Raw genomic sequence first — 23314 nt, 5'->3', positions numbered from 1 at the left:
CTTCAATACTAGTGGATCCTTTCCGTACTAGTGGATCCTTTCCAATAATCTGAGACACATATTTAGGCATCCAACCATAATTTAACCTGCAGGCTCTATCCTTTTACACATACCATTTGTGGCAATGCATCCACAGTATTCTTAAGACTTAGAAATAATATGGGATGCACTGTGCAAATATTTACAATTTCAGATTTGGGCTGATGCTTCAACAAAAAGAGGTGTAAGAGAATCGCAAGCTTACGTTGGAGGCACGCTACTAATGCACAGAGTAGTTTTTTCAAATAGTTTACTGAGGTGCTTTGATAATTCCTGCCCAGAATTTTGCCTTCTTCCCTAAGAACACTATAAGGCACAGATGTGCTCGCTTTACACCTACCTGCTGGCAAAGCTCTCTGGTCGGGCATACGATCACTGCAATGGGACCGTCCCCTGGTTCAAGCTCCTTCTGATCCATGATGTGAATCAACATTGGCCAGATGAAGGCTGCTGTCTTCCCGCTTCCAGTCTTAGCTATCCCAATCATATCTCTGCCACTTAGTGCAACTGGAACACCCTAAAAGTAAGGAGATTCTAAACCCACATTATGCCTGCCATAGCATATTCTTGTGCTAGATATTACATGAAAACTCAGATAACAAGAGAAAAGCACATTACAGAGGACTCAGCAACATACGCCGGTGCTTACACAGTTTTATTGCCAAGTTCATATCTGAATTGGTTTGTTTTAAGGGCTCGAAGCAATTATACGTTGTTATGACTGTTGGTGTCCTTGTCATGGTTTTAGCTGGGACAGAGTTAATTTTCTTCCCTGCAGCTGGTGCAGTGCTGTGCTTGGGACTTAGTATGAAAACATTGATAACACACTGATGTTTTAGTTGTGGCTGGGCAGTGCTGTGCGAGGCAAGGGCTTTTCCAGCTTCCCCTGCTCGGCCAGGGGCACAAGGAGCCGGGAGGGGAGGGGAGGGGGCACAGCCGAGAGGGCGGATTCACACTGGCCAAAGGGATATTCCGTATCATGGAACGTCATGCCCAGTGTGTTACCTGGGGGGAGCTGGCCAGGGGGGGAGGAGCGATCGCGGCTTGGGGACCGGCAGCATCGGTCGGTGGGTGGTGAGCAGTTGTATCATTTGTGGTTTTGTTTTTTTTTCTTTTTATTATATTCTCATTATTGTTATTATTATCATAATCATTATGATCATTATTATTTTAATTATTAAACTGCTCTTATATTAACCCACAAGTTTTTTTTTTTGGCTTTTGCTCTTCCAATTCTCTCCCCCGTCCCGCAGGGGTGGGGGGAGTGTGCGAGCAGCTGCGTTGTGTTCAGCTGCTGACTGGGGCTGAACGACAGTCCTTTTTGGGGGGGCTTCTTAATCTCAAGGTCATGGGTTCAAGCCCCATGTTGGGCACCAAAAAGGACTGTTGCAAAAAAAACCCCACAAACTTGTGGGTTAAGATAAGAACAGTTCAATAATTAAAATAATAATAATGATTATGATAACAATAACGAGATAATAAAAAGCAAAACGGAAAAAAACCCAAAACCACAGATGATACAACTGCTCACCACCCGCCAACCAACGCTGCTGGTCCCCGAGCCGCGACTGCTGCCTCCCCCCCTGGCCAGCTCCCCCCAGGTAACACACTGGGCATGACGTTCCATGATACGGAATATCCCTTTGGCCAGTTTGAATCCACCCTCTCGGCTGTGCCCCCTCCCCTCCCCTCCTGGCTCCTTGTGCCCCCGGCCGAGCAGGGGAAGCTGGAAAAGCCCTTGCCTAGCACAAGCACTGCCCAGCCACAACCAAACCATCGGTGTGTTATCAACATTGTTTTCATACTAAGTCCCAAGCACAGCACTGCACCAGCTATGGTGAAGAAAATTAACTCTGTCCCAGCTAAAACCATGACAGTCCTATATGAAATCCATGTCTGGGCACAGTACAACATCCCAAGGATATATTTACATGTCCACAAACACATCTTGTCCAGCTGTAAGAATGCTAAAAACAAATTCCCTGAGCCTATTTTTTCTGTAACCATTCTGAGTGCTGAAGCCCTCAGTTCATCCCCGCTGTTGCTATAAGGACCTCTCAACCACAGGTTTTTACAGATAGTATGAACTAGGGTCCTAACACACCCCTTGGACACAGCACCATGTCATTTTTTATACCTCAAGAATAGAATCTGAAGTGGTGTGGTTATAATCACATTAACGATAACCTTAATTACTTATGGTAATCAATCTACACATGCTGTAGAATCCCTTCCGCGTGCACAGCTCTCCAAGGAACAACCAGTTAAATGGTTCAGCTCATAGAGCATTTATTCTAACTGCCAAATGAAATTAAAAAAAAAAATGCCTTGTGGCATACCCCTTCTAGTCACAAGACATTCAAAGTTATTTAAAGGAATAAGGTTGTCAATGTATGGCTCTTTACTCAGCTACTGCTACGGTAATTTTTAATACAATTTCTAAAAAAAATTTTTTAAATCTTGCATATTTTTCTGCAAGCAAGAGATGCCACTTGCATATTGTTTAGTCTTCACCAAGAAACAAATGAAGAATATGAATACGTTTACAGCGGTCATTCAACAAGGAAAAAAGTGGGTAAACTTCTATATAAAAAATATCAAAGCTATTTTGCCAGAAAAATACAAATTATTCTTCTCCATGACAGCTCTGTATAGGAAACTAGAATTGTGTATGTCCTCACAGGGACTAGGGACCTTCGCATGTGTTCCATCAGTTCCTTTCAGATGTTGGAGAAGTAACAACACTCACCTGACATTGTATAGGAGTGGGCTGGGTGTACTCGGATTTCCTAATTTGATGCATAAGTTGCTCATCAAACCCAAAATGAGCAAAACTACTGCCAGGCCTCGGAGGAGCAGCACCGGAGACCTTAGAAACATAAACATATCTTTGTTCACGAACAGCAGGAGAAAAACAAAGAGCAATCTGTACAAAAATGAAAAAGTGCCTCTCTATCTCCGAAAATGGCTTTTTATTTTTTGAATAAACACAAGTTTAACTAGGTGCCAAATTCCAGATGTGTTGTGTAAATAGGACTTTCAGATATAAAAATTTAGATAAATTGTCAATCATCATAAGCTACTAACCATCATATCCACCTCCCTCTATAGTTGTTTCCTTCTTCCCCAGATAATTCCCTTCCTAGAAAGGCACCACACTAATGTGTCACAAATGGCAAAGAACTAATTCTTGCATATAATATTTCCAGTTTCAATTCCTAGTTCTTTAGTTTGAGTGCAACCACGCAAGTGGCAATCTTGGGTGCCCACTTTGACATGTCCAGAGAAGACTTTCAAGAACTGCTGAGGAAAACCAAGCTCCCTTAAACCAAAGCCACTGAAGGTATCCAAGAGGCTTGGTATTCAAAAGCTGGAGTTTCCTGTAAAAGTCTTCACAAATACTACTATGGCAGTCCAAAAAAAATGGGAGTAGGAAGATCCTAGGAGGATAGTTTTGTGACCAGCTTACGCGAAGATTTAGCTTGTGACGTAACTCCACCACTTGCTGTGGGGTGAGACTCGTGATCTCCTCGTGCTCATCGTAGAAATTTTTCTCAAACGCTGGATATTCAATCTGCAAAGGTAATTGCTCAGTTAGTCCAGGAGTCAAGATTATCTCTCTGTACACTTGGTTTTGGACGGAAAGGGTCCTTTTGAGAAAAAGTTCTTAATTATCCGCAAGAACATTAGTTTAATATGATGTCATTTGAAGGATCTTTAGTATGACTCAGCGGCACAGCACTGAAATATTAACTGCCAACATTGACGTACAGGGACGGAACCATTATTTCAATCGACTTCCTAGCACCTGCTTTCTAGAATGATGCATATGGAACAGAATGGAATGAAATTCCTACCTCCGAATGGTCAATAGGTGGAAGAGGATCAATGATTTTTTTGGATGGTGCAATTGGATTCCCATCACTATCATACTCCAGGTTATCCTCTTCCTCTTCTTGGACCACACCAGCAGTGGGGTTTTCAGCCATGTAGCGAAAATAAGCTTCCTGCAGCAAAACATATCGGTAAAATCACATACAATAGGATGCAAAAATACTACTACATTTGTTTAAATGACGTACGTGCTAGGTGGCTGTTTGCTTTCACGCCCACCATTGAGGGAAAAAAAAAGTTCACTAGAACTGGTTCTTCTAATAAATACCAACAGTTACGTCCAGGAGGAGGACAGTAAGTACAAATGAAGAAAATAACTATAGTTTCAGTAAGACCACAAAATGCTTTTAAAAACCAAGCTTCTCTTACATGTCTGCTTAACAACTCCTTCTACCAAAACTTGTTATGCTTTAACAATAGAAGAATCTATGAATCACATGAACAAAGTACAAGTGCCGCAGGTTTTTAAACAAAGAACGCAATGTTACTAAGCATATGATGTTTAAATTTTTTTTAAACACACTATGCCAAAGATACTTTCTCCACTTCCTCTAACACTAGACTCTAAGAAATAAAAATATATCTATTATTCCTTGAAAGAGTCAACAGCAAATGGGAAAGAAACTATTTCAGAAGAGTCCTTCAAGACAAGCCCAAGTTAGAAGTCACAGTCACCACTATCACATGCCATCCCTACAGCTCACAAATATGTACGTGTCTTAGAATCTCACTGGCACACCAAGACATTCTCATGGAGAAAACACCAGTCTCACCTGACCTCCACGCAAATATTTAAGATCAGATTTTTAAAGCAAGGTTCAGTTACAAAGAAATGTAGATCCTCATCTGGCTTTTTCATCTGCGTGGCCAGTTCTCACTGCATGGCCAGCTCTCACTCAGTCACATAGATATGCATACAATACACTTGAACAACAGCTGCCTGCAAGTGTAAGTCACCTCTGCTCCAACTTTGGCACAGCTACACTCACCAGATTGGAAGCAAAGGCCTAGAGGCCAGACAACCCTTCCATGCTCTGCATTACTGCGAGTAACACAATAGTTACTAACTACACCTTAGTAGTAAGGTACATTTTGAAATGAAGTCCTTCCTCTTTGTTTATTGTTTCTGTTACAGTAATGCTTATATTCTCAATCAGAACTGGAGCTCCTCTGAAAATAAAGAGCAAAAAGCTTGATTCTTGCCCTTAACAGACATGAAATTGCACTGCAAATAGCCTTCACAGCTTAACAGCCTCTCACTGGTGTGCCATGATAGTTGATTCCGCTAATTTCAAATCTGGTGAGACCCTCAAATACTGAAAAACCTGTACAGGAAGTTGAAATTCAAATTGACTGAAAAAAAATCTTAAATGGAGTAAGAAAGAATGAAATTGTCTCCTAATATTCTTCCTTGTTTCAGTGAGACACCTAGAAGGGTAGAGGTAGCAGGGTAACCACTACAGCTTCCTGCTGAATTGTCCGGATACTGCGCATGATACTGGAGTGTTGTTTGTACCTAGTAGTTATATATTTGGGGACGGAAGGTAAAAAAAACACCAACAAAAACCAAAAAAGAAAATAGAAAGACTGCATAGGAACTCACTTGGTCATCTTCCTCTTCAATGTCATCTCGAATACCCCTGGAAAAACAAGCGGAGAAAAAAAACTTCCCTGCAAGTGTTCCACATACTCAGCTCCATACGTTCATTTGATTAGTGCTGAGCTCCATATTTTGTGGAAGACACAACACTAACAACTCAGTAACATTTATAATCCCAACCCATGGAGTTTTCATATTTGGTGCCAACCATGACAGCGACCCTGCAAAGACTTCTGTTTACTTCTATTAATGAGACTGAAAGATTAGGACTCCATCTTCCCAGTAGAAGCCACATCAAAGATCATCCTGGTCTAAGCTCTCGATGCTACGGAAGTCCCATAACTGAAGAGGAATATGAGCCAGGAAGTGCAAATCCAGTTCAGAACTTCCCCAGGTGGTGATTTGGATCCGGTGTTCTGTTTCAGGACCACGTATAATCTGATCAACCCCATGCAATGCAAATTCTACCAATGCATCTGACATTTATTTCAAGAATTAACAACATAACTATTTTCCTTGGTCAAAACAGATAGATAAGCTGCAAAAATGTAAACTGTTTTTAAACTCCAAATTTAGCATCCCAATTGTCACACGGCACCTAATATATCAGCAGTACAAGGAATGTCTTAAAACCTAGGTCGAGTTTGGAAGAATCTCCAGTACTACAGGTACAGCAGCGCTGAGTTGTTTTGCTCACATAAAGACAGTTTTAAACCAAACCACCCTGATCGCTGCAAGGATGGGGACAGACAAAAAAAACTCTTCAGGCTGATCTGGAAGGTGGTAGTAATACAATGTGCTGCCCCAATCTGTGTGGCCTAGAAAGGCTTCTCACGAGACAACTCTCAGTGTTGTCGCATTTTACTGTAGGACGCTGCCATGGATCCTTCCCTCCTATTATTCAATTTTCACTGCACAGAACTTTACCCATGGGGGATATCATGCGCTGGCTAATGCTCTTTACTAGGTTTATATTATATTGTCTACAGAACAATCATCATCAGCAAAATGCATTGGAATTCTTTTAGCACCATACAAGACACAGGCAAGCATGGGAAGTATAAAAGAGAACTTACTTAACATTCTTTTTTTCTTTGTCTTTATCTTCAAGTCTCTTCATGTCTCGAGCAGCTTGATCCTAATAGGTCATAAAATTATGATGTTAAAAAACCCAAGATGATAAAACATGGACGGGAAAAATGTTCCTACATAACTAGACCATCATGCCACAGAGACAACACTTTTGGGATAAACTTTCTCTTGTTCCATATCCTATTATGCTAAACAAATTCTCCTACTAATACCTTTGAAATTTATATACTGTAACTTTGCAGCAAAGTTGTTGAAAAAACACATTCTCCGCATTCCTCCTGAAAACACTGTGATAGAATCCAGCTAATAACAGAACTGTAGCTAAGGAACAGTTCATGGTAAATAGAAATAATTTCAATTCAGGTAGTGAAAACGACACAAAACGTTAATTTCGTATTCAGAGACACACAAAGCTCGTTGTTGCATTGCCTTGATGTGCTCAAAACAGTTAAATAATTACTCTATTGTTAATCATACCTACCCTCTCCCTATCTAATTAACCTCTGAATTCTAATTAACACAGCATCTTACATAAAAACCAAAAGGTAAGTAACATTCTGAATACAGCTGCCCAAGCCATGAGTGACATTTGCTGCTCCTGACTGGAGAGAGGTACGGCCACATAAATTAATAAACATTTCACGAGCTGGGTCTTGCCTCCACTTCAGCCATGAATGCTTCCAGAGGATCATCATCGCTGTCAGAGTCTGCTGATTTGGAATGAAACTGCTGGCGAGTGGGGGAATTCTCTGCGGGAATGTACGGCAATTCGACATTGCTGGAATCTTCCTCTTCATCCTCAAAGTACCTGAAAAGAAACGAACAATGGCCCAGTCAGCACATAGCCTACAGCAGCATACTTTCTTTCATGGTTTCTGAGTTGAGTCAAGTTTCCCATGCAGAGATAGATAATAAAAGTCAGTATGTACACAGGAAAAAGATGTTGAGATTAATTTATTTACAGTTATTCATGTTGTAAGCTAAAAGTGGTGGTAGGGCAAGTAGATATTAGGAAACTTATCTTCCTGAGTGGCTCTCCCTGGCTGGTGAATATCAGATGCTTTTCTGACCTCCCTCCTATTCAACACATTAATGCAGCTACAGAAGGGTTAATAAAGAAACGTGGAGCTGAATGTTTCCCTGTGCAAGAGAGACCAAAACATATCCTGCTTGGCTCCAATTCTGAATGCACCGGGGTGTGAGTAAGATTGAGCTGACTGAGGCTCGGCTGAGACATGTTCTTAGGGAGGGGAAAGCTAGAGGAGGAGAGCTCTCCATGGGCTACTGTAGTATCTCACAGCCTTCTAGATATATTTAAAGGCAAGGATGCATTATTATTCTCATTTTCCAGATGATGGGCTGACACCCAGAGAAAGGGTAAATAATTGGCCATGGGTGATACCAAAAGTCTGTTGCAGAGCAGGGATGGGATCCAGTGGGGGACTAGCTCAGTTTTTCTTGATACTGTTGCTGTAAAGCTACCGGGGTGCTGTTACACCACAATGCAGTGTTAGCGTACTTATCCTTGAGCAGGCTTTTCTAAATAACTAAACCTCATAAACGTCACATATACTTCCCCTGACCTTGGAAACTTTAAAACACTAAAATTTAGAGCTAGATAAACACAAGAAATAACACTACTTACGCATTCTCTTCATCAAAATTTGCTCGCTTCGACCCAATTTTGTAGAAAGAAGGCAGCTGAGGAGGTCCCGATTTCGCAAATGCAGCAGAAGAACCAGCTGTTCCAAAAGCACTATGAGACTGTTGAGAGAGCTTCGGCTCCTCTTTCTTTCCAGGGGTTATGGCAAATCCACCAAAACCAAAGCCTCTCTTAGTACCAGGTCCACCTTTATTCCAATTCATGATGTCCTCAATATATCTGTTAAAATTACAGCAGAAAAATTAATGCCCTTTCCGCTTTAAGCAGTTATATATCATTGTCACAATTTTTCTTCTAAGGGGATTACTTCAGTCACGATAAAAAGACTTGTGAAAACGTGACTGACAAGAGTTTGATCTGTTTCCCCCAAAACTGGGGTTTGTTTTTTTCTTATATGACTGTATCCACAGTTCGAAAAAAGAATAAAACTAAGAGGTTGTCTTCCACTACAGACCAGGTCCCCCAACGATTACTTAAGCATATTTAAGATGTTGCCTGTCTTGTCTGTTCTGAAATCTAAGACAAACAAACCCAAGGACAGAACTTTGAACATCAGGAGGAACAAGAGATGAAAAGTCAACTCAGTATATATTTTGCATGTCCATACAGTCCCATCCCCAAGTGCTTCATGGCTTTGCGAATACCATGCTACTGCAATCCAGACATCTCTAGAAAAGCGGGCCAAAAGCAGCACATCGCTCCATTATGAGACAAGGCACACTTCTGCCAAAGAGTCGACTCCTCCTTCTGCTTAAGAAAGCATCTTTAGCCATACATATGTTCTCCAACCTACATTCTTCAAACCCCATTTTAAATACTCCACATAACATGCCTGCCCAGAACTCGGTTTTGTAAGTTAGATGAAGAGAAGACTGAACTGATATACTATGACATGCGCCTTCCATTCCAAGTAATTTCATTATTTCATCTGCACAGTCAAGTCACACCTTTAAGGCAGCCAAAAAAAGTATGACACCCACTGCTTTCAATAGCATTATAATTAGATGGCCCAAAGGCTACATGTCTTATTAAACAAATCCTCACATTCAGTGAGAATCCTCCAATGAGATCAGAATTCACTGGCCAGAGAAACAACTTCAAAATAATCTGACAGCAAATACCGCTGCTGCTCCCTGTGATGACATTTACCAGCTTGGGACTTGCTCAATAAATCTCAAGTCTAGACCAGAGCTCACTAGGAGTCTTTGGGGAAAACTCTGCTGTTCAGTGCTCCACGGTAGCAGCTGACTCCCACGTCCTGTTCTCTCACTCGCGCTGACACACCTTGCAGCTTTCACACCCCCAGGTGCGGGGCAGGTAAGAGATCAAGATGTACAACAAATGATGAAAGGCGTAACTTTGCCCTGCTGCTGCTGACAGCACAGCGGGCAATCTTTTAAGTTATTGCACCTGATTTTAAGGATTCTTCCTTGCTGTACTTCCGACTTTTTTTTTCCCCTCCCACCACGCCAGAAAATAACAAGAATCGTTCTTCTATCCTGCCATACAGCTGCAAAAGTACAAAATTCGGTCTGTTTGCCCACGGAGCCCACCAGTGGGCGAACACCGAGAGGGTTCCTACAGGACGGCGCTGAAACGCAGAGCGAGACCCGGGGCCAACCACCGAGGCTTCGCTTCCCTGCCAACGCCGTTCTGGGGGAAGAAGCGGGAAAGCACGGACCCTTTCCACGCATCCCCTGGCTCGGAGGGAAAGGCAACAACAACACGCCGTAGCTGCTCCCGCTCCTGGCGGCCGCGTAAGAGGGGAGGGACCCCTCGCCCGCCGGGATCGCCCCTTCCCCGGGCACGGCGGGAAGGGAAACCGCCGGCGGCGGCGAGCCCCCTGCCCCGGAGCAGCGGGCGCGGCACACCGGGCCCTGCGCGGGGCCGGCAGCGGGGCCCCTCACAGCCTTCCCGCCCGCGGGGCCCCGGCGCGGGGCGGGCCCTTTGTGCGGGCCAGGCCGAGGCTGCCCGAGCCCGCGCTAGGCCCCAGTCCCGCCAGCTCCCGCCCGCGGGGGGCGTCGCTAGCCGGCGAGCGAGGAGCGGCCGCGCCGTCCCTTCCCGCCCTGCTCGGCCCCACGCCCCCTCACTCACCCCTCGGGCTCCGCAGCCGCCGGCCGCCGCTTCCCCGGTTACCGGGGTCGGGGGTGGAGACGCGACGTACCTACGTACCAACGCACCAACGTTGCGTACGTGCGTGACGCGTTGAGGTCAGCACGTCCCCCGCCCCTTCCTCCCCCGCCCCTTCCTCCCCCGCCCCTTCCTCCCCCGCCTGCGGCCGAGCATGCGCGCTGGCGGCGGGTGAAGCCGTGAGAGGAGGGCGGTGGAAGCGGGCAAGGCGTGAGCGTCCCAGGCCGCCCTCGCCGGCAGCCCCGGCGGTGCTGGGGCCCGGCTGCTTCCTCAGCCGTGAGGCTGGAGCTGCTCCTGCCCGCCACCCACGCACGTGCACCCACGCACATCCATGCAGCCGCCACGGGCAGCCCGGAGTGCGCATGCTCCCTGGTACGGAAAGCACGTAGGCTGCGCCGCTTGCGGCCGCGGTGGCGGGTGCTGAGCGGAGAGTGAAGACCGGGCCTAAGCGGCGCCGCCGCGTGACTCAGGTAACGCGTCCCGGGCCCTGCTGGGGGGGGAGGGGGGTCATCCCGCTCCCGCCCCCCCCCGGGGGCGGTCGGGCCAGCCTCGCCCGCTCCCCGTTACCGGCCGCCCACGGCCCCGTAGTGCCCCGACAGGGGCGGCCTGGCCCTGAGGGCACCGGGCGTGCGGTGCCTGTGCTGTGCCCCGCGGGGGCCGGGAGGCTGCTGGCGGCAGGGCCGGGGACCCGCGCACCCCTCCGGGGCCGGGAGCGGGGCAGGAGGAGCGGGGTGCGGGGCAGGAGGGCGGGGTGGGGGGTGCCGCGCCCGCAAAAGCCGGGAGCTGGTTTTATCCTCGCTAACCTTGACTTGTGTCCCGGGAAGGAGCTGGGAGCGGAGGCGTGTGCCTGCAGCGAGGGGACCCGCACGGCGGGTGGGTGTCCCCGCTCACGGCGGGGCCCGACCTGCTGGGCGCCCCTCGCCTGCGTGGCGGTGGGTGCGTGAATCAGCTCCTCTTGCGAGGGGAAGCCGGCGGCATGCGGAGGGCCTGCCGGAGCGGATCCTGCTTCGGGGAGTTGCTTGTACCGGGCGCCCATCCCGCCTTGTGACAGACGCGGCCGAGTTAGGATGTGGTCTAGTTTTCATCCATCTCTAGTTCAGCTGTCTCTGGAATCAGCCGCGGAATTTTATTTTGCAGAGACTTTATGGAGTTGCAGGGCCTTTTGAAAGTGGATATGCACCAACAGTCTTGAAATTCTTACTATGAAACTGCTGGGGCTTGCTTGAGCAGGTGGCACTGTTGTCCTGGTGGTTTTAACCTCTGAATGCAAATTCCATGTATGTAAATAGCGTTTTCTTTTTCTGTTTCAATTCACATAAAGTTGTGACATACCCAGATAACATGCCAAATTCCTCGGCTCAGCCTTGCTGTGCTTCCCATCTTGTTTAATGCTCTTGGGAAGATGTTCTGTTCGGGTTTTTGCTAGAATGAGAAGTCTTTGACAGAGGCGTTTATTTTAGCTGTCCTTGTCATTCGTAACAGCGGGTTCCCTGCACTCGGAGTGCTGGTCTAATTTAGAAACAAATTGTTTCTATTTCAAGTTTTTAAGGGAACGGTCTCGTTAACATTCAAGTTCCCACTCAGATCTGATTGCAGGAGGGAGTAAAATGAGTTGCTGCGAGGTCTGATGCAGCTGATCCTCCGTAGGTATTTGCGAAATGCAGTACTGGGGTTACTAGTCTCTTTTGAGCCTCTTCGTTTGGACCTTGGTAATGTATAGTTCTCGGCGATGTACAGTTTCAGTGGGGGACTCTGGACTGTTTCGAAATCAAGTAGAAGAGACATAGGAAGCCGTGCACAAAAAAGAAGGTGAACTGACAAACCGTCTGCAGGCTTCCAGCAGATCTGTGGAGAGAGCTCCAGTCTCGTGAGCCCCAGCTCACCCTGTTGTTTTGGAGACCAGTGCAATGTCCATCCTCTTCCTGCCTTCTTTTTTTCTGTAGAGCTTACAACAAAAGGTCTCTGTTTCTAACAGAAACTGTTGGGATGCTGTGGGACCTGATTCGGAGAATGTAGCCTAGAAAAATCAAAGATGAGCAGTTTTGAACTAGCAGAGGCTATCAGGGCATCACTGTTTAAAGTAAATGAATTAAGTGTGTTTTAAGATTGACTGCTGCTGTTATGTGTTCGTTGATCTGGCTGTGTCTAATTGCTAATTAATAACAACTGTTGGCACAGCATGTGGTCTTTGAAATGAGCTGGCAGTGCTGACCGACTGAGAGATGTTACAAAACTGACTGAGTCAGTTTTATAGCGGAACGTCTCCGATTCCAGAACTTGCTCAGCTGAACACCTTGGCCAGACGTGAACTTGCTGCTGCCTCAGCTGCTCCTGCTACAAGCAAGAGAGGCTAGAACCTCACCTTCAAAGTTACCTTCTCTTCCTACAGAAGACGGCAAGATCAGACAGGGCTTTATTGCTCTCTCTGGTCTGACCCCTGATAGTGTTTTTAAATTGTTCGTGGAAGTTGGGCATTACTGGAGGTCTGAGGTAACAGAATTGATAAGGATATTTTACAACTTCAATTATTATTTTTTTTCTTCAGTGAAAATGAAGAATTTATATATTTTTGTTGCTGTCCTGTTCATCCCATGGAGTTATTCTTTGGCCAAGTATGATGAATTTGATGATGGAGATGACATTATGGAATATGATGATAATGACTTTGCTGAATTTGAAGATGTTAATGAAGATGTAGTTACAGAGTCTCCTCAGAGGATCATCACTACAGAAGATGATGAAGAAGAAGCCACTGTAGAGCTTGAAGGTCAGGATGAGAATCAGGAAGACTTTGATGATGCAGATGCACAGGTAATGCCTCAGCTCCTTCCACTGTGTGTTTCCTTATAGTATCTCTACACCTTCCTTTCTCACCTTGTCTTTTTGGATTTTGCTTATGAGGCTTTGGATTTTTCATGCTGTCGTTATATTTTTTTTTTGTCCTTTAGGAAGGCGATACCGAGAGTGAACCATATGATGATGAGGAGTTTGAAGGCTATGAAGAGAAACCTGATGCATCTCCTGGTAAAAATAAAGACCCCATAACAATAGTTAATGTAGGTATAAATGTTGATCTGCTTTCTGTTTGGTGTTTCAGCACTTATTTTTTTAAGGCAGTATGCCAATAACATCACTGGTGTACAAACGTACACGTAAGAGAGAATCTGTCCTAAAGGATTTGCTCTTTGAATTAACAAGAGACAGAGCAGAAATGGGAAGAAGTGTGGAGATGAGAAAGGCCTGAATAATGCAACGGGATAGCAGCAGAATATGATTCCCATGTGCCAGCCCCGAATTTCATGCTCTTCTGCATTGGTTTATGCTATTTCAAATAGCAACTCTTGAAGTAAAACTTCCAGGGAGGTGCCTTTGGTCTGTTGATCTCTAGTTTGAGCTGCCAGAACTGCCATCCTTGGATCAACGCTCTATTCTGTACTCAGACTGGGAATTGTAATTGGACTGTAGATCAGGAAATTCTTCATTAAAACTGACCTTTTGAAACATAGTTTTGACCAAAGTGTTTTATGACTTAGCTGCTTTTACCCATATGGGGGAGAAGTGGAGGAGCTGTAGTGAGGAGCTTCATTTAATCTAGAGAAAAGCCGTACATCCCAGAAGGTCTGAGTACTTGGTCAACACATAAAGAAGTTGCAACGGTGATATGCTTGTATTTTTAACTTGTCTATGGCTAAGGTTTCAGATTAGAAATTGACTCCTCTGATAGTTTTTGAAGCCAATCTGTCTGTCCACCCTGCATTACCTTCTTATTGCCTCCCAAGAGAGCCTTTTACTGAATAATCAAGTGCTTGAGACTTGCATTTTTGTTATCCCTAAGATCTAGGTATTACAGCTGACCTTGGTAGTGAAACAATTAAGGTTTGGGTACTTCTGTGACTGAAGGGTGAGACAGCGTTAGCAGAACAGCTAATTATTCTCTGAAGATGGCAAGGTTCAGGCAAGCTTCTCTGCTCCCCCACCCAGTCTGTGGCTCTTGGTGGCATCCTGAAAATGCTCCTGGACATTGGGTATTGCTTTAGATTCCAACAGAAGTTACATGATAATCAGATACTGCTGTGATGGGCAGGGCATCAAGCTCAAATAATCAGTGGGTTGAAATGCTGGGCTGGTGACTACTCTGAGGGATACGTGCTAGCACCGGCTCAATTGGAAGAGAGAAGTGTTTTGTTTGTATTAGCCAGGTGTTTTGAGAATGCTGCTATGAGTTGCTTCCTGTATGATTACGGTGTCCCGCTAGAGCCAAATATATTATGTAGGCTTAGCTCTGTCCTGTCACCTTTGTGAAGCTTATTGCCGTGTCTGAGATGAAGCTTCTCCAGTACTCTGCGTTTTCCAGGTGGTTTGTGTGTATGGAATCCACTCATTCAACACGTAAAAAACAGTCTCCATTTGCTTACTGTAGGTCCCTGCTCACCTTCAAAACAGCTGGGAGAGTTATTACATGGAGATCCTGATGGTAACAGGTCTTCTTGCTTACATCATGAATTACATCATCGGGAAGAACAAAAACAACCGTCTGGCTCATGCGTGGTTCAACACTCACAGGGAGCTGCTGGAAAGTAACTTTGCTCTTGTTGGTGAGTTTCATAGTGACTAGGATCCATTTATAGTTTATGTGAATAAAGCTGGATTTAGGCCTGCCTGTAGGCTATAGAGAAGAGAAACCTTTTCTATGCAGGTGCATGATTGCACTAACGACAGCTCTGTGTGTAGACAGTGTGTGCCAGTCTTCCAGACCTGAAATTAGGTTATGGTGTTGTAGTATAAATTATTCGAAACATCATTGTCATACTGAAGTAATCCAGCAACAGCAGAGCCCTAAGTCAACCGATGAACTTTGGTGTTTAAATTTGTGATTTTTAGACTGCAGTTCTCTTTTACTGTTTTCTTCAGGGGATGATGGCACTAATAAAGAAGCTACAAGCACTGGGAAACTAAATCAAGAAAATGAACATATATATAACTTGTGGTGCTCTGGAAGGGTGTGCTGTGAAGGAATGCTCATCCAGCTAAAGGTAAGGATGAGTGAGTTTGTAGCACTGTTTACCTGTCGCCTGTTTTCAGGTTCTAGAGGCTTTTCCATTCTAGTGTGAGCCACGAGGAGTCCTAGCACGACTCTTTCGCGTTCAGAGTCAGGGTTCTGAATATGCACACATGAAGGGAAGACTGGTCAGACTAATGATCTGGATGCTGAAAAGCCCAGCTTCCATTTTGAGGGACTTTGTCTGTTGTACTTCACTGGAATTCCTGTTGGTCCATTCCTCCAACATGCTAAAGTCCTGTACCTGGCATGGAACAGCCCCACACATTGGTTCAGCTCATAACTTGAGGGTACAAGGCCCAGATAAACTCGTCTAATGCAGAATGTAGGCCTGCTTTTGAGCAGTATAGGTGACATCCAAAGGGCCCTTCAAAGCAAAATTATGCTGTGAAAAGCATCTACTTAAAATTGTCTTCTTTTTCCTTGAGCCCCACTGCTATCTGCCAATGAAGTGCTGCACTTGAGCTATTTTATTCTGTGTTTGCAAACTTGTGTTTCCAGTTTCTCAAGAGACAAGACCTACTGAACGTTCTTGCACGCATGATGAGGCCAGCTTCTGACCAAGTGGTATGTACTCAGCCCTTCAGATTAGCTGTGATAAATTGTTGCATTCTTTCAGTTCTGCTCCAATGCTTTTGATTGTTCTTATGACACCCAGTGAACTGCCATGTGTCTTTCTATAGTATTCCATATCTTCCGGTTCAGTGACTGTTGAAGCAATCCGAAAGAATAATCGGTATTTCTTTTCTGCCTGTGAAATGCAAACTGCTGATGACTGGAAATTGTTTTATCTATGGGTTTTATTATTTGAGTTGTTTTGTGAACAGCCTACTGTGCTTCAAGAGCTCATCTTGATAAAAAGTGGTTTTATGATCTGAAATACTTAATGGTTGTTGTTCTGTCTGCTCAGTCTGCCTGACCAGAGCTGCTCAATGCATATGTTGGCCTGGATATTATATCCTGTAATGTTACTTTTTGCCTGGCCCTTGCTCTTGGAGATGAGGAGAATCTCTAACTGCAGAAATGCCAAGAGAGGTTACGTTTTGGAAGAACAGCGGCTGTGTGCACTGTGAATACCTCTTCCATGTATCTATAACTGTATTTATTTATATCTATAAAAAATATTTAATTTAGATGTGGGCAGTTGCTCATAAGGAACGGATACCTGCACTGCAAGTAGTCTTATCACTCTGCTGTTCTAGTCACTGTCACTACACTGTATCATTATATCAGAATACTTAATTGAGTACTCAATAAAATTAAAAAGCTACCTTACCTTAAGACACGCTAAGAAGCTTTAAATCAATTACTATTATCTTAGCTGTGTATGGCCTTGCTGAGTCTTTGTTCTTATGAATCAAAGTGTCAGACAAACAATGAAGTCGTAGAAGACATAGGTCTCCATTCGGCCAGCAGTCTGAAGGCAGAGTACCTCGTATAAATCTAATTAAGATTTATGGATCAACATATTGTTGTATACAATATATACATATATACATATAATATATAAGATCTATCATGTTATGTCACAACATTCTGTCTTGCAGCAAATAAAAGTAACAATGAATGATGAAGATATGGACACCTACGTGTTTGCTGTTGGAACGAGAAAAGCACTGGTGCGACTTCAGAAGGAGATGCAGGACCTGGTATGTATGCTCACGCTGGGAATACTAACACGATAAGTAATGCGATATAAGAACCTGTGACCTGTAACTGCTTATTTTTCTTGGGAATGCCTGAAAACTTGTGACTGACCTGTTGGTATTAGTGTGAGGAAAAGACATTTTCATCTAATGGATGACAGTCTAATTCCATCAAACATCTGAAGTGCTAGCCAGGTGCTGTTGGAGCTGCAGGAAGAGGCAATTGAAAGCAGCTTACCTCTTCCTTTGGTGTTTAGTTCACTTAGGAGGAGGTTGAAGTATATTGTCAGGATACACAAGTGTCACTTCACCTCATTTAATTTGCACAAATGACTTTTTAAAGTCATGAAAAGGAAACCTGAGTGGTGGGTGGTGTGGAAAGTTTGGGTCTAAGTCATCTGCTTTTATGTGATCTGTCATTAAAACTCTCTTTATGTCAAGCCCTGAAGATTGCAAAGAGTCCAGGGATAACAAGCAGTGGTTGGCAAATTTTTCTCTTGTAACTTGTCTCAAGTAACAGCACTAAAGTGTGGTTGGTATGATGCCAGTTGGTTTTGTTCTGTTACCAGACGATAGCAGCAAAATGCCTTAATCCACTCTGAGCATTCCAGTGTGGATGTATTGCACTTGTTTTATCTTACTCCTTAAAGTACTCACTATTGAAGGGAAATACTAACTTAAGAATGTGGTTACTGCATGCTTTCCGTTGTGCTTGAAATTCCCCAGCCAGACCGAGTGACCGAGTTAGTGTATTGTTATTGTTTCTTATCAGGTACTTTTAAGGGTCCCACTGTGCTGGAACCGTTCAGTCTGATAAGATACTTACAAGCTTCTGTTTATTTTTATTTCTTTCTGCTTGATTTCTTTGAAACAGAGTGAGTTCTGCAGTGATAAACCTAAGTCTGGTGCAAAATATGGGCTTCCAGATTCGCTAGCTATCTTGTCAGAGATGGGGGAGGTCACAGAAGGAATGATGGACGCTAAGGTAATCTCGAATGAATTAGTACAAATCTTCCTTGGTTACCCTGGCACTTACAGCCTATGCAAGGAAGTTCTAATCTTTATCTCCTGTAAACATCACAACAGGAGAGCCAAATGGCCCTAGTGAAATCTTGAGAAATCAAGACCCTGAGGAAGCTTAAGGGGTGGAAGAAGGATGTAATTCTCACATCTTTGTTCCTTATATGTAGCAATTGTTAGCCTAACGTGAACTGCAGACTTAAAACTGCCTTTCAAAGCCTGGAAGTTGGCTTCAACAGCCAGTTCGAAGGAGGGTGTTGATTGTGTGTCTGCAGGTCCTCAAAAGTTGACATCTGTTATCAAATGAATTGGAAAATCCCAAATGAGAGTTAGATATCTAACATCTGACTTGCTCACATTAATTCCATGCATTGAGGCCCCTTCCAGCAGAAGCTAAAAATACTGACAGCTTAAATTTCAGTGTCTTTGTGGGAAGCTGAGCCCAGCACTTCTGAGTGGACACTCTGGCAAACCCATATGGAGTGGTTAGGCTGCAGATGGATTGGTGTTGGGAAAAACTAACCCCGGTTTCTCTTTTAGATGATACATTTCCTCACGCACTATGCTGACAAGATTGAGTCCGTCCAATTCTCGGACCAGTTCTCCGGTCCAAAACTTATGCAAGAGTACGTATAAAGTTAGATCTCTCCTCCCAGTAGCTATTGTAACACTGAGCAAAATAGAGACTGACAAACTTGCCTGCAGTGTGAAGCCTGCTGGAATGCACACAAAGAGAAATTGGGAGCAAAGGTGAAACAGGTGAATAAATACACACCCAGTGCTTCCAAATGCTGTTTAGAAGTTTAGAAGATCAAGGTGCTGTATTGCCTTAATATTTATTTTTATTGTGCTGGTTACACTACAGTTTGGGCAGCTGCGAAGTTCAGATAACACCTGGCAGCTGCAGTGTACACAGCTGCATGGGAGACGACTGAGTAATCACACTAAAGGTGTGTGGCATGTTAGAGGGCTGAGGAAAAAACACTGCAGGAAGAGAACTCAACGTGTTGCATTCAAATAGCATCCAAGTCATTGAGAACTAGGTTTAAGCGAAGTCTGCAGTGTAAAAAAACCAAAACATCAAGGCTACTTGCCCTTCCCTAGCTGATATGGCTAAACATTCTGCTGTTGAATCCATTGCTTGGGTACTTTTGTTCAGGTTGATACTCAGCTGTGCTTCAGAAATACACAGATGCAGTATCTCTTCTGTTTCTCTAAGCCTCCTAGTCTTGAGGTGCTTTTAGCTGCCGCTTCAGAATTGCCATGTGGTGGGTGATTTATCTGAATTACCGTGTAGGCTTTTGCAAGGGTGTATTATGCTCACAGGCATAAAAATAAATGATCCCTATCAAAACTTGAAACTGCCCTCCAAAAAAAGGAAAGCACTTGATTTAATTATAAGGCAGCAGTATGTGCACCTTGCACCGAAATTGCTAGGCTTTGGAGGATCTGTGAAATGTAGGTCTGACTTTCTTATATTAGAATACTGTGGGGTTTGGGGCAGGAAAGACTTGAATTCTTTAGAAAATGTTTGTTTGGTTTGGTGGGGGTTTTTTTTCTAACTGATATAAGATCTGTAGCAGTATAAACAACAAGGCGTATGTAAAACTGCATGTCACTAAAAATATACAGGCCTTCTTAGGGCTCAGATGACCTCCGACAATCAGATTGGATGGTGCTGTTAGTATGGTTTTCAATTAGTGCTTTTTCACTGCATGCTTTTGAGTAAAACACTTCAGGAGTCTGAATAGCTTGAAACTTAAATTTGGGTTACAATCAGGCTTTTAATCTTGTTTATTTTATTTGAGTAACTTGTAAGTGTGTCTGTTCTTGATGAAGTTTTCCCTAACAATGTTGCATATTTTGTACGCCTGTTATTTTTCTTCACTCATTCAGGCCACTCTTTTCTTTCCTAACAGGGAGGGTCAGCTTACAAAACTGCCCGAAACTAAAAAGACACTCTTGTTTACATTTAATGGTAAGAGAACCAGTATTCATGTGTGTATGTGTATCCAGGGGCTGTTGTGCTTTATTTGCGCAAGTTCTGTTGCCGATGGAAGACAATATATGATTAATTACTTCAGTGCATGTAACAGGATCGCTAATTTATTACTGCATTCTGTGTACTGATTAATCACACTGGGGACTGAGTGGCATTATTGTCACAATAATAGGATATTCAATCTTGCTATTATTGATCTTAGTTCATACTCATGTCTCTACTGGTGGTTGTATTAGGTCACCATTGGAAAATAGGTTGGTTTTAAGCCACACTCCTTGCAGTTTGAGCTTGTATAGAGTTACTTGGTCAACCCTGGTTTGAAATTAAAAATTAAAAGCCTGTTGAGAGTCTGTTCTAGAAAAGGCCCATAGTTCTTTTCAAAATTCAAGGCCACACCTCCAAGTGAAGCTAATGGTAGAGCCTGAATTCAACTCTTACATTTATTTTACAGAATACAAACGTAAGAGGATTGTGTGGGGGAAATGTGCCTGTCACTGTGTGAGGAATCTAAATGTGATCTCCAAAGCTAAACGCCTCTTTTAGTTATGTCCTTCCTAAAGAGGAGGATAAGAACATCTTTCATGAATGGTGTGAGCAATAAGGAAAGAGCGTTATAGCAAGTAGAAAAATCCTGCCAACCTCTCTGAATTAACAAGAAACTCTTTATTTCAGTGCCTGGTTCAGGCAACACTTCCCCAAAGGACATGGAGTCTTTGCTGCCTCTGATGAGCATGGTTATCTACTGTATCGACAAAGCAAAGAAGTTCCGTCTGAACAGAGAAGTAAGTAGCGTGTGTTTTTCTGTCTTCTGAATACTGTATCAAATTGCAACCATTATCACTGGATCCTTAATCTTAAGATTGGGGGCCTTTTGTTTCTAATATGACTACCAGAGACTCTGCATCCTGCTCGTGGGGAGATCCTTATTAACTGCATTTGCTTTTCTCTGTGAAAAGGGTAAACAAAAAGCTGACAAGAACAGGGCTCGCGTGGAAGAGAACTTCCTTAAACTGACTCACGTGCAAAGACAGGAGGCTGCCCAGTCCCGTCGAGAAGAGAAGAAACGGGCAGAGAAGGAGCGAATCATGAACGAAGAGGATCCTGAAAAACAGCGTCGGCTGGAGGTGAGATGGATATTCAGATTGTTACAAGCTACTGGCAGATTTCTCCTGCGATACCTCCATGGCTGTCTGTAGGTGTATCGCCGATGGCCAATGTTGATTTTTTTTTTTTTTTTAATTTGTTGGAAGGCAGACAACTTTCAGGGTATACGCTGTTGCTTTCTGAAACACGTGAAGGCTCCCAGTGAAGAGCCAGGTCACGTGGTTAAAGGTGTGAACTCAAGTACTGGAGGCCTTTTTTTGTTTGGCTCTTCTGAAATGATCAGCTTGCTCTTTGAAGAGGTCACTGATGTTCACTCAGATCTCTGTGTCCATGCCTACAGGAAGCTGCTTTGCGGCGTGAACAGAAGAAACTTGAGAAGAAGCAGATGAAGATGAAGCAAATCAAAGTGAAAGCTATGTGACTCCATTGTGAGAAGCGTCTCAGTGCCACCTGCAGAATTTTAATTCACAGGGTACAAAGACCTACCTAACTCCACAATAGTACACTTCTTGCAACACTAGTAGCCAATAAGAGAAATGTCCCTTGCATTGGTGTTACTTATTTAAGTATTACAGCAACATGCAGGTGTATGTAGAGAGCTTTGTCTCGGCAGTTTAATTCCAGGTGGTATAAATTTTTGCTACTTGTCTGTTTTAAAAAAAATTGCAATATTCTTGAATGCTTTTTGTCATTTGTTCTTTAAAAACAGAAGATTGCAGACCTGTCCACGTGTGCTGGTAACATATTCATGCTTTGGTTTTAAACTTTGGTTTTAGTCATTGGGAGGGAAGGGGATAAAACTTAATGGGAGGAAAACTGCACAATAAACATTTACTGTGCATTTATTTGCATCAAGCTTGTAAAGGCACAAAACTTAGAGCCTTCCATACACAGTATGGATTTTTCAGGGACTGAAGCCCAGTAGAATAGAAGTTATTTTATTTTTTTTATAAACAAGGGAATGAACCAGTATTAGGTCACCTGCAGGCATGATTGGCATAGGTGTAAAACACGTAGATGGGTTAGATACAAGGGCATGGAACACGTGAACAGTTTCCTACTTGCGGTTTTGAATGCTGCGAGCTTAATACAATGTGAAGTCTGTAACGTCAGCGTGGTGTTTCTTCAGGAGCGAGCGCATGGTGAGTTAGCAGCTTCAACTAGCTTTCCTTGAATATTTTTTACTGCACAAGTTTGCCTCAGAAACTCTTCTCCTGATCTCAGCAGCTGCTGCCTAGTTCGCTTCAGCCAGAAGCTAGATTCGGTGAAGTATCTGCAATTGCCAATTTCCCCAAGCAAGTAAAAACGTTTGGAGGACATCTATCCTCTTCATCTGGTAAATGATCACTTCAGGTTTTTGAATATAAATGGGGAGAATGAAGTGAATGCCCCTGTGCAAGCACTTCGCTAACTGAGAGAGCTCTGCATTTTATAAATGCTTCCCGTTTAGAAGGCATTTTATTGTTGCTTATAACAGACTTTTTACAGGTTTGTGGGGAAACAATGTCTTGCATTTTCTTGTCAATACTTTGTGCAAACTTGGTTCTGAGGCAATGAGCTGCTGCTGAAACAGCAATTGCTTAAACTTCTTGTTCCAGCATGGGGTACTTCACACTGATTTAAATGCAAATGTCTGTAACCTGATACATGCAAATACATTAATTTTATAATGGTTGCTAAAATTATTTAAAACCAAAAGTAATGTAGATTATGTGAAACTTTAAATAGTGCTGAAGATTAATACGGTATTGTTTCACAAAGTTCTTTGAAAGAAAATACTAGTTTGTGCTCTTTCGAGTAAGTGGACAGCTTTCCTGAAGTCCCATACATTTGTGGGCCGTGGCAGCTAATTTTGTAATATGAACATTCAAATGAACAATCTAATGAAGAGTAAAATATAATTGAAACACTCCACCTGCCTACTTTACTTGGCTGAACTCCATGTTCCTTTCATCCGGTAGAATCTCGAAGCCTTGTTTGTTCTGGGTAGGTTTCAGTGTAGGTTTTAAACACGGAGTAGCTGGCGTTATCTCTGCTGCAGTGTTGGTGGAAGTGATTCCTTCCA

At 43.6% G+C, this 23314-nt stretch overlaps 2 protein-coding genes across 3 annotated transcripts in view; one reads left to right on the top strand and one right to left on the bottom strand.

Annotated features, from left to right (window-relative positions):
- The window catches only part of DDX42 (DEAD-box helicase 42), a 21719-nt gene extending 10102 nt beyond the window's left edge, over positions 1–11617 (bottom strand). Inside the window, exons 1-9 of one of the 2 annotated variants that reach the window (XM_075117140.1) lie at positions 11222–11617; positions 8271–8507; positions 7283–7433; positions 6610–6671; positions 5537–5573; positions 3897–4046; positions 3509–3613; positions 2789–2908; positions 380–556 (exon numbers count right to left, since the gene is read on the bottom strand). In XM_075117140.1, coding sequence (XP_074973241.1) covers positions 380–556; positions 2789–2908; positions 3509–3613; positions 3897–4046; positions 5537–5573; positions 6610–6671; positions 7283–7433; positions 8271–8507; positions 11222–11454 — 1272 coding nt within the window. In that variant the 5' untranslated portion in view covers positions 11455–11617. Of the gene's footprint in view, positions 1–379; positions 557–2788; positions 2909–3508; positions 3614–3896; positions 4047–5536; positions 5574–6609; positions 6672–7282; positions 7434–8270; positions 8508–10382; positions 10515–11221 lie in introns of those variants that run through there. The other variant, XM_075117141.1, reaches the window with a different exon arrangement.
- Positions 10564–23161, top strand: CCDC47 (coiled-coil domain containing 47). The gene is made up of 13 exons (XM_075117192.1): positions 10564–10888; positions 12964–13229; positions 13367–13474; positions 14839–15013; positions 15330–15451; positions 15979–16044; positions 17025–17126; positions 17998–18108; positions 18684–18769; positions 20063–20121; positions 20818–20927; positions 21102–21269; positions 21590–23161. Exons 2-13 carry the CDS (start codon positions 12969–12971, stop codon positions 21668–21670), a joined length of 1449 nt encoding a protein of 482 aa, XP_074973293.1. The 5' UTR covers positions 10564–10888; positions 12964–12968; the 3' UTR covers positions 21671–23161.
- Positions 23162–23314: the final 153 nt, after the last annotated feature.

The sequence above is a fragment of the Phalacrocorax aristotelis genome, chromosome 23, assembly GCF_949628215.1.
Source record: "Phalacrocorax aristotelis chromosome 23, bGulAri2.1, whole genome shotgun sequence".
In the NCBI taxonomy this organism is placed as follows: Eukaryota; Metazoa; Chordata; class Aves; order Suliformes; family Phalacrocoracidae; genus Phalacrocorax; species Phalacrocorax aristotelis.
Note: the sequence above shows the minus strand (reverse complement) of the source record. Positions and strands in the feature narration are given on the sequence as shown.